At 41.1% G+C, this 15,000-nt stretch overlaps 1 protein-coding gene across 1 annotated transcript in view; it reads left to right on the top strand.

Annotated features, from left to right (window-relative positions):
* The window catches only part of LOC138030792 (uncharacterized), a 94,998-nt gene that overhangs the window by 32,572 nt on the left and 47,426 nt on the right, over positions 1-15,000 (top strand). Inside the window, 15 exon segments of the mRNA XM_068878665.1 lie at positions 411-560; positions 645-706; positions 1,432-1,651; positions 2,169-2,322; positions 3,234-3,397; positions 4,154-4,357; positions 4,795-4,860; positions 6,387-6,530; positions 6,825-6,960; positions 7,484-7,627; positions 8,353-8,504; positions 8,748-9,026; positions 11,295-11,978; positions 13,395-13,524; positions 14,779-15,000. The exon segment at positions 14,779-15,000 is cut by the window's right edge and continues 429 nt beyond it. Of these exon segments, the coding sequence (XP_068734766.1) occupies positions 411-560; positions 645-706; positions 1,432-1,651; positions 2,169-2,322; positions 3,234-3,397; positions 4,154-4,357; positions 4,795-4,860; positions 6,387-6,530; positions 6,825-6,960; positions 7,484-7,627; positions 8,353-8,504; positions 8,748-9,026; positions 11,295-11,978; positions 13,395-13,524; positions 14,779-15,000 (2,911 nt within the window).

The following is a 15,000-nucleotide window of genomic DNA, read 5'->3' as shown; positions in this document are numbered from 1 at the left end:
ATACTAAGTCTCTTCATTAGCAAGTTGTATATGGTAAGTGAAGTTAGTCCTCTCCTTGGTTCTTATCAAGGCTGCCACATGCTTGGTAGCCCTTTGCTTTAAGGTTACGATTCTCGGCAAAGCTTGATGCCCAACAAAACAGTGATGTTTTCCAAACTAAGACTAAGGGGCTTTCCTTTTGTCAGAACTGGATGGCCAGACCCCGTGATTTTGCAGAAAATTCAACAATTTGAAGGATTATTTGCATGATGATTCAGATGATTCCTCGCATTCTTCTAGAGGCGTATATATCACCCTCGAAGTGTTTTAATTTGAAGGGGTTGTACAGTTAGTCCTTCCAAATGGCCTGTCTGACCGGTCAGTTTTGTCAAATGGGAAGCACCTTAATACTGAGTGAATTTGTTCAATAGGAGCTGAAAGCGTTTGGTGATCGCTGTGAATCTCTGTCCCGAGAATTTGCTGACTCGGAGGCCTTCAGCCGGAAGTGTGCAATTTATACGGCTTTTACAATAATGGACACGTTTACGAGACGGCTTGAGACCATGGAGAGTGAAGCTCAGGTAAGACAAAGAAGATTTTAGCTGAAGGTGCTCTTGAAATTATGAAACTGTTACACGAATACGGTGTCTTATCATTTTTAATAGGACCTCATTGAGCTTCAAGAACTGTTTGAGAAAGCTGTGGTTAACTTCTCAGTTCTTCCTCGGTGAGTACTGGCTATAATGTAATAATATTCCTTTGGAGTCTGACTCCGTTGTAGCTTCAGGCAACAGACCAACTTTACCTCACTCTGCCTTTCAGTCTGGGAAAAAAAAACTCTAAAGCGGAATTCATACTTTTGAATGAGCACAACTGATGCGTGCTCAAAGTAGTGTAAAACGAGTTCCACGTGCATGAAGGAGCTTGCAGTCCAGCATTGCTTTCCTCGTCTCCACCACTCGTTTAGTTGTTTCGTTTGTCCCATTTCGCCCTCCTCCAAAATTCGGGAATCGGCTTTTTGAAGGCTGAAAGCTACAGAAGTTTGACCTAAATTTTTGTCAATTTTGATAACAAGGCAAGGAGAAAGAAGAAAAGGACATGTCAAAAAGAGTAAATAATGCAAAAGGAACGGGCATTTTAAAGTTGTATGTATATTGTATATAACTTTAAAAAAAAATTGTCAACCACACATACACACAAAAAATATTTTCTTTATTTCATTCCTTCTTCAGTGCAGAACAATCCACATAATTCTATTCCTCAAACTTATGTTTCAAGTTTCGTTATTTCCACATAGCAACTTAGTTTAGTCATTTATTATACCTAAAACGCGGGGACAGAAAACTATGACTATGATAATGAAAATGACTGTTAGTAATAACTGGGACAATATCTTGGCGAAGCCTCTTTGATATTTGAGAAAGACAGATATAGTGCCTCCCTTTTTGACAGGCTACGCTCGGACCTTGAGTGCTTGCGTGAAGTTTGGAACACGTGGCGTGCGGTTCAAGAACAACACACAGAATGGAAACGAGGTCGGTGGCAGCGTATAAATACTAAGCTGATGAAGAAGGCAACAGAGGCACAGATGGATGTGGTGAATGCTCTTCCTGTTGAGTCAAATGAATGGGATGTGTTTGTTGGAATGCAAAACGCTATACTTAACATTCAGGTAAGCGAGAAGAGAGGAGTCGCTGAGTTGCACTTTGAAGCTAAAGCCAAATAAGCTCGGAAGAGTCTGGGTACGACTTTGCAGACTTTGCAGCCGGTCGGTGGCCGCTTCCGATTTTCGCGCCAAAACATAAAAGATGTCTTCTGAATAGCTTCTCTTCATTCAGTTAATTCATTCTGCTACAAGGAGAAGAATAAACATATCTCTTGGAATGAAATAGCTTCCAAAAGAACAAGAGAGCCGAATGCTCTGCGCATTCCAGCTCCGGAGTAGTTTCAAGCGTTTTCGGCGCAAATTTTCAACTTTGCTTCACTCTCTAACGAATGAAGGTGGAAGCTTCCTAACAAGTACACTCAATATGGTTTCGTATAAGCCAGAATAATGGTAAGACTGTTCGATAGGCTGTCTTTCGCGTAGGTTGTCATCTACAACATTCCTTCTCAGAACTACTCTAAGTTCGGCGATTTTACTTCATTAAGTTTAGTTTGAATGCGTTTTGAGTTCCTTTTCGTTGCAGGCCTGTCTACCAATCATTGATGACTTGAGCCGTTCTGCTATGCGACCACGCCACTGGAAGCAGCTGTTACGATTAACTGGAGGAGCTGTGCAAATAAGCAACGAAGGACTGACTAGAATGACCTTGGGCCAGTTATTGGATCTTGGACTGCACAGTAAGTCTGGACTATCAGCTCAACCTAATCGTATTACATGCTTGACGTGGTTTCCATGAAGTTTCAAAAGTCAGTTGGCTATAAGTTTGTTTTGGCTTGACCACGATGATTGATTGGCGTAAAAAGCTTTCGCCGTATTCTCAGCTAAGCGTTTTAGTGACTTGTCTCATTTGATTGTGTGTATTTGTTGCGACGGTGACTTTCTCTTTGTTTTGCGGCACTGACTTGAAAGTTAGGTAAAAGTATGTAAATTTTATTTATACACAGTTTTTCTTTAAAATTTCTTCTTGTAGTGCCGTGCAGCCAACGAAGAAATTAAAATAATGTTAACAACGGTAATAAACCCAACACGGTGTTGTTGTATCGAATTCATGGTCACCGAAGACAAATCCACTTAGTGAGCGAAGCGGAGCGTCCCCCTGCAGACCCTGTGACCTAGGGCGTTTACCATTTGCACGGAAAATCCGGTTGGAATGGAACGCTCGTAATGGTACAGGATTTTCCCGGTCTGGCGTTTCGCCAGGCCCGAGTCTCTCGCGGCTGGAAGAAAACAATAACAAATCAAAATGGCGGGGGTGGGGGCGGGGGCGGCTGCAGTGTCGAAAGGCGGGAAAAGGGGCCGAGGTGAACCGGGTCAAGTAGAAGTTTGCAAATGGTACAGGAATTTTCCAGTCATTTTGGTTGGAACGGGAAAAGAGGAATACGTCTGAGGAATTCCATCTTTTTTTCGGAAACTTTCCGGTGGAATGATCTGTGCCATTCCAATTCCCAACCGGAATTTTTGGTTTTTGTTAACAAATGGTAAACGCTCCTAATTGCTGGGCCACGCCGCCACCTAAGCCGGGTGCAAATTCCAGGGCTTTATGTGAGGGGAAGGGGACTTACATTGGTGTTGCGTACCCATCTTGCAGATCATGCTGAAGAGGTGCGGGCCATTATCCAGAGGGCTGCAAAAGATGTTGCTATTGAGAGCTCGCTGAAAACTTATGAAGAAGTCTGGCTGAGTAAGATCTTTGAGCTGAAGGCGCATGTCAGAATGAAGGGCCCCTCATCTGCCACTGCAGCTACCCAAGATGTGAGAATGTTTTTATTTATAGCATAAAGCGACCGGTATTCCATCCTTACTGTAGTTGCTAGACTGTTGGCAAAGGCCGAAATTGTGACTTTTCAATTAAAGTTTGTTGCTACTTCATAAGGATTTGGGGGCAGTTGTAAGATCCTAAAGCGCATCAATAATCTTAAACGGAGTTTTCACGCTTATCAGGCAGGGGCTCTGACATGCTGATTGTCTGTAGAGTTCTGAAAGATGCCTTAAGTTAGTGAAACCCAAAGAGACTATGTTACTGTACTTATGCTTTTCTCTGAATTCTTTTTTTTCGGATGACAAGGATGGAAGCTAATGAATTGCATTTTTAAAAACTCAGTCCAGTGTTTTTCGAATTATAAGACTATTTCTCGAAGATGTGGCTAAAAATTTGACATGGAGGACTCTTCTTGGAAAAAAAATCATTTACTCGTTTCAAGGAATTTTTTTGGCGGCAAAACTCCCTGACAGCTTCCTTTGTAAACCAGTGCCTGCTTCACGTAAATTTCGACCAGTTTTGCGAAATGTCGCCGTCTTGGGTGTCTTCGAATTGTGTTTGATTTTGTTCCAAATTGTTTCCTCCGAGATGCTATCCCTCTTTTGTTTGCATTCTGCCCAGTTATGGCCTAGATCAGATTGTAGTTAAGGTTCCGAACAGGTATAATGATTCACAACTTGCTGAACGCGTTCAAAGTACTCCCTCTAATCTCTCAACGGCCTTTAATTATGTATCTTTTCTTACTTTAGACCCCTGGTAGTGAGTTTGGCAATGATTCGGAGATGAATGCGCAAGCTGGTCCCCGCGGTATGTCCAGCCGAGTCTCAAATACTAGTCACGGTAGCGGAGGCGCTTTTAGTGTCAAGGAAGGGATGGGTGGAGGCCACAAACAGAGAAAAACCTCCACAGCGGGATCTGCGACTTTTTCACATTCTCTTATGAATTTAACACAGGTATTGTTAAGACCTTACTGCTTTTTAAGCTGGTCAGATCAAGCCTTTGTTTTGCCTTATAACTAGAAACAGGTATTTTCAAATTCTGGTTCAAATGTAGTAAGTCACTCAAGCCTAATTATGGAGGCGATTGCTTTACTGATGTTCATTTAACAAATTGATGTCAGTTTTTCATGCGTCTGTCCTGTCCTGTCATGAATTTCGTCATAACATTGTCAAAGTAGCTGTGAATCCACGAGGCGATAGTTTTTGTATGAAACAGTATGAACGGTTAATGTCAGGAATGTAAATTTCCTTTTTTCCACAACGAAAGATAGGAGAATAACTGAATATCATTGAGTTGTAGCCTGACTTTCAGGATTTACCAAATGGTCTGTCACGTAAATCTCCTCGATGTGAATTAAATCCAACTCTTTTAAAAAACCTTTCATTGACAGGATACTGGGCCAATCTGTCTCCTGGTCAAATGTGAACCGATATTTGAGGAACTTGAGGATCATCAGGTAATAATCTGTTATTGTTTTCGCTTCGATAAGGTTTGGTTAACCGTGACGTTATCATTCTTAGGGTTAAGCGTCTGCGGGCGATCTTTGTCCGCAGCAGCCGGCTCACGTTAGCTGGTTGTTATTTGGTATTGTAACAGCTTCTATTTTTGAGCCCAAGTCATTGTTTCTGTTGTATAGTCTTTTGCTTCCGGCTTGGGTCACCATTCACATATTACCATATGAGATCTGCTCCGTGACCCTGGAAAATGTCCTTTTCTTTAAGTATTATTAGATGGCCATGGCAATCAAATCCTAGAAGCCCGCTGTCTCTTTCCTCTTGAACGCTGCAATGATTTAAATGTGCCCTTCAACTTACGAGCACAATGAAACTTACTTATTTACTTACTTACTTTACTTATTTATACACGGTAAAATCTTCAGTATATATTACAACAAAAAGTTTCATTACAACTACAATGTACACTGTTTTACAAGATTGCCGTGTGGGAGCCCGACCGGCACCTACTATATAGTTGGTCAATTTCCCTTTTAAAGTATTCTAGGGAGTCTGATTTTCGCAAGCTGATGGGCAAACTATTCCATAACAGTGCTCCGCTATAACAAAAAGCACGCTTGCCATAATTTGTGCTCGGCAAAGGCCCGGGGGGGGGGGGGGGGTACTCACTTATAAGGGCTTAATGGGGACGTGCGGCCAGCCAGGGTATGTGTTTCGGGATTTTTGCCTTGAACAGGGTATCGAATTTATCATTTTTGTCTTAATCAGGGTAACGATTTATCAATTTTTGTCTCAAACTGGGTTAAATGTCTTAAACAGGGTAGGAAAATTAGCGATATTTGTCTTAAACAGGGTCAGGGTATGAGGGGCCGCGCCATACCTCCCCACCCAGGGATATGTCGAGTACCCCCCCCCTCCCCCCGCGGGGGCAAAAGCAACTCAAGTTTAGCGTCTACGTTTCTTAAGTTTCAAAGCCTGACTGCCTGACTTGACTGGTACCCTGTTTCATTGCTTCAGGGGCACCCAACGAGAATATAGTTCAAAACCACTTAAACATAGCATTGTTAAACGTATTTTAGTATTTAAACGGTAGATGTAGGCATGTTTTTATCCCCTAAAATTTTTCATCTGTTCGGATTTCCTAGCTGAAAGTCTAGTGATTCGAAAATTATAGGGATCAAAAACTTACCTTTTCGAAAATTTCAGCCGAAAAAAAGCTCCCGCAAATTCTAGGTGACCTTTTTAGGGTAAAAATCCGTTAAAAATGGGCAATTATACCATTTTTTTGATGTTCGAAAAGCCTAGGAGAGGCAGGCAAGCAAGAAATGTTACAACAAATGTTCCGAAAATTGTAGATCTCAAATCGTCTTCCGAACAGATATTTTCCGAAAATTGACGTTGGGTGCCCCTGTTGCATGGTCAAACTGGAACTTTGTGCTAGTATTCATTGTCCTAGTTTAGGTAATGATAACTGCAACTAGCAACTGCATTATTCTCATAGTCCTAACCCGAGGTATTTTCTTTAAAGGTTTCTCTTCAAAGCATGCTCACCGGTAGTGCCGCTGGCTCGTTTGCAGACGACATCGTGAAATGGCAGAAAAGACTGCAGACCATCGAGGCAGTGTTGAGTGTGTGGCTGGAGGTGCAGGACAAGTGGATCGAGTTGGAAGATGTAAGTTTAGTCTCAGTACATTTGTTTGATTTCTGTAGTCTGTTTAATTGACCTAAAGTTAACACTCATCACTCTGATAATTGGCAGCGAGATCGAGAGGGTGAAACAGCGCTCTTAATCCTACAGAACACCTCACTTATGTTTTTGAGTGGATCTGAAGAGTAGTTAAAGGGGAGATGCGTGCGGCTATTCCAATACCTGCCCGTTATGCAGTGTGTTGTATGCCATAAATGGGTATATAACATTTTGCATGGTCCACGAATCAAGGAAATAACTGCCATTTTGTTTTTGTAGGTGTTTTCCAGTTTAGACCTTCGCATTGCAATGCCTCATGAAACAAACCTGTTTTCAGCTGTGAATCGTGACTTCAGAGTCTTAATGAAAGCCACCGAGAAGAATCCCAACGTGCTACAGGCCTGTTCAAGGATAAGTGAGTACATACTTAAAGCGAGTTGAAAAGCTTGTGATCAGCTTTGTTTGCGGATTCAGCTTTCCTTCGATACTAATATTTTGCGATTAGACGTTTCCAAGAGGTTCAGAAATACTCCCTCACTGCACCGAAAAGGGCCATAAAATACAAGGTCCAGGACAGAAATATGAATTCCCTCATATCTGCATATTTTGCTTGAAATTCGCTTTGAAAAAAGACGTTAAGCTCATCTAACCGACGATAGGCTCGTCCAGCCGAGTGGAGGTGCTTTGCTTATCAGGGAGACAAGAAAAACAAGTCCATCTATTCAAATGCTGGAGAAAAAACTGTCGTACCCGATGAAAAACCCCTCGGAAAAGTGTACAGAACCAACAAAATCGATCCACATAAGATAATGAGACCAGGAATCGAACCCGGATGGAATTGGTGGCAGCTGAGTACTGTCACTACTTCGCTAACCGTGCTACAAGTGAAACTAGTGACCGCCGTTACCAATCTAACACGGTCATTTCTATTACCTTAGATATTCAAGCTAAACTGGAAAAATTGAACATGAACCTTCAACAGTGCTGGAAATCTCTGCTGAATCACTTGGAAAGAAGGCGGCAAAAGTTCCCGCGATTTTATTTCCTGTCCACGGAAGACGTACTTCACATTGTGTGTAATGGTATGCTATGCCCCTTTGAGCTTTAATACTACATACATACATACATACGTACTTAATTGACCGCTCCCCATAGGGGCTTTTCAGGGCCAATGAAACACAATCAACGAAACAATTGAACACAACAACTACAACTGTTAAGAATCCCAACTGGCCGGAGGCAAACCAGTTGGCTATTTACAAGTGCAGCTGGGAAGTTGAACCAGGGAATACCGGGAACAAATTCAGAGTGGTCAGAGCGGGTCTTGAACCCGGGATCTCCGAGTCTCCAGGCAAGCGCCCTAACCACTCGGCCACACTACCACTTGTTAAGGGTCGTTCTGTGATTTATGTCCATCCTTTTTCGCCATTCGTATCGTAAATTGAAGAGAAGAGCAAGGTTGGTAAGATGTTCAATACATTCAGTTTACCAACTCGTTCTGGAAGGTAGGGCTGACAAATAAATTTTAAAAGCTGTACTGAAAAACACCGCCTGCTAAATAGACCTTTATTCGAGACGGGGCTGTAACGAGCATGCGATCGACGTTTATGCAAAAGATTCCCTTAGGTTGGTCTCAATTCAGTGTTACTTCCAGTTCAACTACGAGAACAGGAATAATGTTTCGTAGCGCACTTACTGTCTAAGAGATGTAGCACCTGCCCCGATGGAAATTTTAATTTTACTAATCGTAAAAAATTGACTTTTCTTTCTAACGTTTACTTGCCTTGCTTTTGATTCTTTATCTCAGGATATGACCCCGCTCTTGTGAATCCGTATTTGTCAAAAGTATTGGAAAACCTCGGAGGTCTTATTTACAATGAGATTGACAATGAAGGGCAAACGTACTTCAGTATCACCTCTGTTGTTAGCTCGCATGGGGAGCAACTTTTACTGAAACAGGTACCTTCTTTTTCCTCAGAATAAGTCCTTTCTCTGAAGTTTGATAAATAATAGGTTAAAATGTACAATGAAGTTAAGAAAAATATAGACGCATCTTTGTGAGGCAGGAGGCGGCGTTGGCGTTTCTGATCATCTTATGTACTATTTTATTTATTTATTTCCTTTGCGCTCTTGTAAAGCGCATTTGCATCTGGTCGTAGAGAAAAAGGCCATGTAATTATACAGTATCGTTTTTTTTTTCAGCCTGTACTCTGTGAAGGCTCTGCTGATAGCTGGCTTCATGCTCTAATCAGTGGCTTGAAACAAACTCTCATGGATCAGCTGGTATCGGTGCTCTACCCAGCTCAACCTGATAGGGGTCCAACGCCGAACAGAGAGGGTGGGGTCACTCCTGGGCCGCCTAACACTCCTGGCAGCATGAAAAGAGTTGAAAAGTCATTCACATTGGACAACTGCTCTGAAGTGGTTTTACTTGCTACACAAATTGAACTGTGTAAAAAGATTGAAAAATCGATAAAACAGGTGTGTTAGGATGTATAGATAGAATTGAACAATGTTCAGTTAAATTATTGTCGTAAAAAAACAAACAAACAAAAGCTGCGATTACCTAGTAAGAATTCAAAGCATTTTCTTGCAACTTGATCTAAACGCGCCCAAATGGCAATTAATTTAGTCTTTCATTGGTAGAAAATGTTCCGGTAACTTTTTTGAGCCATAATCACCTAGCGTAATTCCAATAAAAATCAATCATGCAAAGTTCTTTCCAGTATCAGAGGTCTATTACCTGCTATGGCCTACTTCTAAATTGAATCAACGGATGATGCCTAATTTAATCTGACAATGTAAAGATTTCATAAGACTTCGTATGCTTAGTACGTTTTTACGAACAAGAGGCAAGGAACAAACCCGAATCGCGCTTTTTTAAAATAGTATTTATATCGGAGCTCCGTGTGCCAAAGGCGCGCGTGCTGAGCACCATGGTTAAGAAAATATGGTAACCCATCGATGCGAGAAAATCTGGTGTTGGTTATGACGTCATCGTACGACGGTCTGCTCGTACGTACGTTCAACTTTTCATGTTAGCCCATACTTGAAATGTCGCTCTACTGCAACCCGCGCTTTTTTTGTAGTGCTTTTGACACTTCGTTTTAGTTAAACGAGCAAAAATTTTTAAGACGAAGGAAGAGGAAACTAGGGAAAGAGAGTGGGAAAAAACAGTAAGCAAATGACGATTAAGCGATGCTCAACGTGAAAGAGAGCGATTGGTAGAACGAGAAAACAGGCGAAATATCAGTGACAAACAGCGAGAGAGACCAAGAAAGAGCCCGAACAAAGGGACGAAATTATAGTGGCAAGTAGCAGAAGAAAGAGCAAGCACGAACACAGAAAAAAAGGCTGAATAGTGTTAACGAAAAACCGCGAAAAGATCAAGAAAGGTCACGGGAAAATACGAATTCTAATTTATAGTAATGAGTAGGCCGGCCTGGTCGTATGGTAAACGTATGGTAAAGAAACTCTTTATAAACATAGCTGGAAACAAAAACATAAGTAAATGATAAGTAAGGAGCTCCGCTTTTGCGCTTGCCTAAGTATATTTAACAATTAGACCCGTAGCCCGCAAGCTAGGGCTACGGGTCAATAGCCCATGAGGCGAAGCCGAATGGGCTATTACCCGTTGCCCTTAAGGGCGAAGGGTCTAATTGTTTTAGTATCACCCAACTAGTCGGACAGAAAAGGCAATAATAAAGTTAGCAAATGTAAGTTGAAAATATATTTATTTGGGAATAAAACAAAAAAAAAACCGTCTCACTTTTCACTACTCGATGACTATTACTAATAGTCCTCTAGTACTGTAGCCAATCAAAATGCAGCATTTGCATTAGTCCACTAGTTGGGTGATACTAAATAAAAGATATATTTATATATATAATTTCTGCCCAGTTAAGATGCCTCAGACCAGTTTCAACACTTTCAAGAGACCTTGTTATTAGAAGGATTGACACTACGACACTTTATCACGTAACAGCAATGTTATGGTACCATGTGAAACATCAATTATTAAGATGCAGTCATTTTTGTGACGTACCAAGTTACCACGGCAACAGGAAAGCCCTGCGAAAACACCCTATAGTTTGGCTTTACTTGCTCATATCTGCCTGAAAAACGAACTCGGTGACCCCAATTTTTTATTGCACTAAAGTGATCAGCAGGCCAAGATGAAACTCACTGCAAAGTTTTAAAAAAATTATGTGGAACGGATTTAGAGCTACCTTCAATTTTCAATTATTTAAGGTGGCTCTGAATCCGCTCAACAGAGTTTTCTTAAACTTTGCAGAAAGCTTCATGCTGGCATGGTGACTACATTTCAGAAATAAAAAATGAGGGTCACCGAGTTCGTTTTTGAGATTTGAGCAGCTAAAGCCAAAATATTGGGTGTTTGGGTGTTTTTGCAGGGCTTTCCTGTTGCCACAGTAACGTTTTACGTCACAAAAATGACCGAATCTTTTTCAGCAATAAGTGGTGTTTGATATGGTACCATAACATTGCTGTTAAGTGATTTTAATCACTTAAAAGTGTTGTAGTGTCAATCCTTCTAATAAGAACGTTTCTTTAAAGTGTTGAAACTGGTTTGAGCCACCATGACAGCAAGCTCTTTAAAATAGTGTTTGTTTTGTACGGATGGGAATATTCCTCGTGAAATTGTCACGATGCGCTTATTTCATAACGACGGAAATATCCATTGTGTAATTGTCAAGAGATGATGAAGGTCATTTTGAGCCATGTTTTCAGGTGGCCAATGGCGAAAACAGAGAAGCACTGAGAGAGGTGTACGACAAGCTCACCAACATATTACACGCCACTGCAATGATGCTCAGGGGTGCGGACAAAGAAAGCAAACCACAAAACGCTGATGATGGCTACGACAGTGGAGTCAACAGTGATAACGACACGGAGGTAGAAGCAGCTGCGAGAGGATTGAGCCGGAACACGAATGTCAGTCAAGAGAGACCAGGGACCGGCGCTGTTGGTGATATTGATGCTGCCTCCACAATTTCAGGGATGTTCCAGAAACAAAAGGGCGAGCCGCAACCACAGAATAGCGAGCCTGACGGAGACGGTAATGCTAATAATAAAATGATGTTATTTCCGAGCCAAATCCAGAAGATCAGTAACATAATAGCTATGTTATCACACAAGAGGAATTTGGTGGAAAGGCTTATTCACCGTGAGGAAGAATGGCAGGCTCTGAAAAATCCAACCGACAGCTTTGATTGGCAATGTCACCCTCGCTGTAGCTGGGAGGAAGAACAGCAGGCCTGCAAAATTGACATCCTGGACATGCAGTTTGATTATGGATTTGAGTACCAGGGCAGCACGTCCAGATTGGTTCTCAGTCCTCTAACGGATAAGTGCTTTGTAGGTCTTGCGCAGGCTGTCAAAAACAAAATGGTTGGAGTTTGCAATGGAGAGTTAGTAAGTGTTTGCTCATCTTTAATGGAGCAACTTGATAGTTCATTGCCAGTTAGGGACAGTGCATGTATGAGATTAGTTTGAAGCTTTGTAGAATGAGACACCAAAGAATAAGAGCACTTGTTATTCAGATGTACGCAAACAAGTGGTCGTGTAGTCGATATTTAAGTCTACAAACAAAATATTTTGGAGTAAAGGCAAAAAAACCGAGTTTCATTTTTTTAAATAGAGACAAGTTTTACAACGGAAGTGCATTAATGAGGCTAAAACCCAGGTTCAACAAACTGTACCATTTGGAAGGATTGAATCTACCCAAATGTTTCGTGTAACGGCAAAGTTATGGTACCATATGAAACACCAATGAATGCTTAACAAGACACTCTCCTTGATGTGACGTATTAGCTCGCCATGGCAACAAAAGAGCCATCTAAAAACACCCTATATTTTGACTTAAAAATGCTTACATCTCAGAAACGAAGTTGGTGACCCTCAATGTTTATTTCTGGAAAGTGATTAACCGGTTCAGGTCAAATTCTTCGCAAAGTTAAAACTGAAAACTTCTGTGGAGCAGATTCATCGCCGCCTTCACGATTGGAAAATATTAAGGTGGCTCTGAATCTGCTTTAGAGAACTTTGCGGAGAGTTTTACCTAAGCCTGCAAATTACTTTCCAGAAATAAAAATTGGCAGTCACCGAGTAAGTTTCTAAGATAAAGTGGTTAAAGACAAAACAAAGGGCTTTTTTTAGACGGCTCTTTTGATTCCATGGTGACCTATTGCGTCACGCCAAGGAGTGCATTTTATTAAGAAATTATTGCTGTTTCATTTGATGCCAGAACATTGCCGTTCTGTTATACAGTATTGCTGAGTTCATCCTTCTAATAAGACATTACCTCTGGTCTGAGCCAGTTAAAGTTACTTTGGATGGCCACAACTTAAGCTGTCAGTTTGTAAAGCATGATAAGCAAGCAAACCATAAAATTCAGGGGTCATCTTTTCAAATTTAATCTGCAGACTCAAAGAATCGTGTAGTATATCGTCCAGGAAAGTCCTGCTCAGTTTTTTAGTTCAATGGTTGTCGGTTGTTTGAACTAGTACTTTTTGCCGGACTGTGTTATAGAGTGAAGGGGTAGTTTCTAAAGAAACTGTGGTGCTGCGTCGGTGGGGAAGTAGTATACAAAAATTTGGTTTTATCAACGGAGTTGATAATGTAAATTGGCCACCGTACAGAGATTCTAAAAGCTGACGTTTCGAGCGTTAGCCCTTCGTCAGAGCGAATGGATTCGCTCTGACGAAGGGCTAACGCTCGAAACGTCAGCTTTTAGAATCTCTGTACGGTGGCCAATTTACATTATCAACTCCGTTGATAAAACCAAATTTTTGTGTTATAGAGTGTTCCACATATTATTATCATTCTTAGGGCTCTGGTAAAAGAGAAACAGTGAGTGAGCTGGCCAAGATACTGGGTAATCCCCTGTATTCATTCAATTGCTCCACACCAATGAGTCGATACACTCTGGCAGACATATTCAGGGGCCTCGCAAGCTCAGGTAAATTCAGCGGGCGTACAGGAAAGGTGTTTTTATCCAGACATAACTAATCGATGACATCAATGACAAGAATGAAATCAATGAGTAATCAATAGGTAATAGATAGGTAATCAGCTGATTAGTCATTGATTATCGCCGATGATCAATCAGTAATGAATGACTAATCGATAGGCCACAAAACTTTTGGTCATCGATTAGTCATTGATCATCGCCAATAATCAATGACTAATCAACTGATTACTCATTGATTACTCATTGATTACCAATTGATATCATTGATCATCGATTAGTTATGTCTGGTTTGATTGAACTTAGTTTTAGTTTAGACAATAGGGAGTTGAAGAATCTACGGCGCCGAACACATTAAAAATGGTTAATTCGCGTTTTTAGACGCCTTCTCTCGTGATTCTGATCGTTCTACTCGTTATAAACAAGCTGATCTCTCCAGGAAATAATTGGTGTAATATAAAGTTTGAACGGAAGAGTTTGTTGTTTGGAGGATGATTCTATTCAGGAAACAGGAGCACTGCTTTCCTTGCAATTTGGCTTTCTTTTCGCTTAAAATTTCCATTTTTAGGGATTATTGAGTTCTTGTACTTCAGCTGGTGATGGAGTTACGCTAAGACTAACAAAAGAGGCTAATGAGAGATCTTTTGTTTTCGTCCGACAACATGGCGGGGATGGTCCGAGCCATGGCTTTTCGGATAGCGTTTGTCTGCGTTGAAATCGCTTTTGTAGTTTTCCGTTTTACATTTATAACGTGAAATGTTCCACTTTGTCCTTGCCAACAAAACCCAGAGGCTGCCGTCGTTACGTGCCCCAATCACGCTCCAGGCGCCCACATTCCAGTTATCCACACAGCCAATGCATATGCCCAAGTTCCTGAGCGGTTCACTCCGATTACTCAGGAATTTTCACCTCGTGCGAAAACTTTATCCGTTTAATCGGTTTTTTTATTGAAAAAAATTAAAATTAATAAATACTAAAAAAAAAAAGAAAAACAGAAGGCCGACCTGAAATTCGTCGTGTAATTGACTGTTAAACCAACGATACTCTTAATTTATTTTTGTTGTTGCCTTTGCTAGGGGAGACTGTGTAGTGATGCAATTCAATTCAATTTTTTCATTAAGTGACAAAGAGAAGAAAAATGACCAGTCGATGTATAGCAGATGCATGTAAACCATTTCCTCGTCTCAATTGATTTGGGGCATTTTAACATATTAATATCAGTGCATTTTATCTTCCTTTTGTCAGGTGCTTGGGTGTGTCTCAACAACATTTCAACCATCCAGCCTGCTGTACTATCTGTTCTAACACAGCTTTTAACTGTAGTCTTGGATTGCCTCAGAGGAAATAAGAACAGCATCGTGTTTCAAGACGACGAGATAGCTTTATCCCCTCATGGCGCTTGCTTCGGTACACTAAATTATTTGTCCGAGCAGCAAAACATGGGATTTGATCTTTCCGTGGGGTTCT

Source organism: Montipora capricornis, chromosome 13 (assembly GCF_036669925.1).
Source record: "Montipora capricornis isolate CH-2021 chromosome 13, ASM3666992v2, whole genome shotgun sequence".
Classification (NCBI taxonomy): domain Eukaryota; kingdom Metazoa; phylum Cnidaria; class Anthozoa; order Scleractinia; family Acroporidae; genus Montipora; species Montipora capricornis.
Note: the sequence above shows the minus strand (reverse complement) of the source record. Positions and strands in the feature narration are given on the sequence as shown.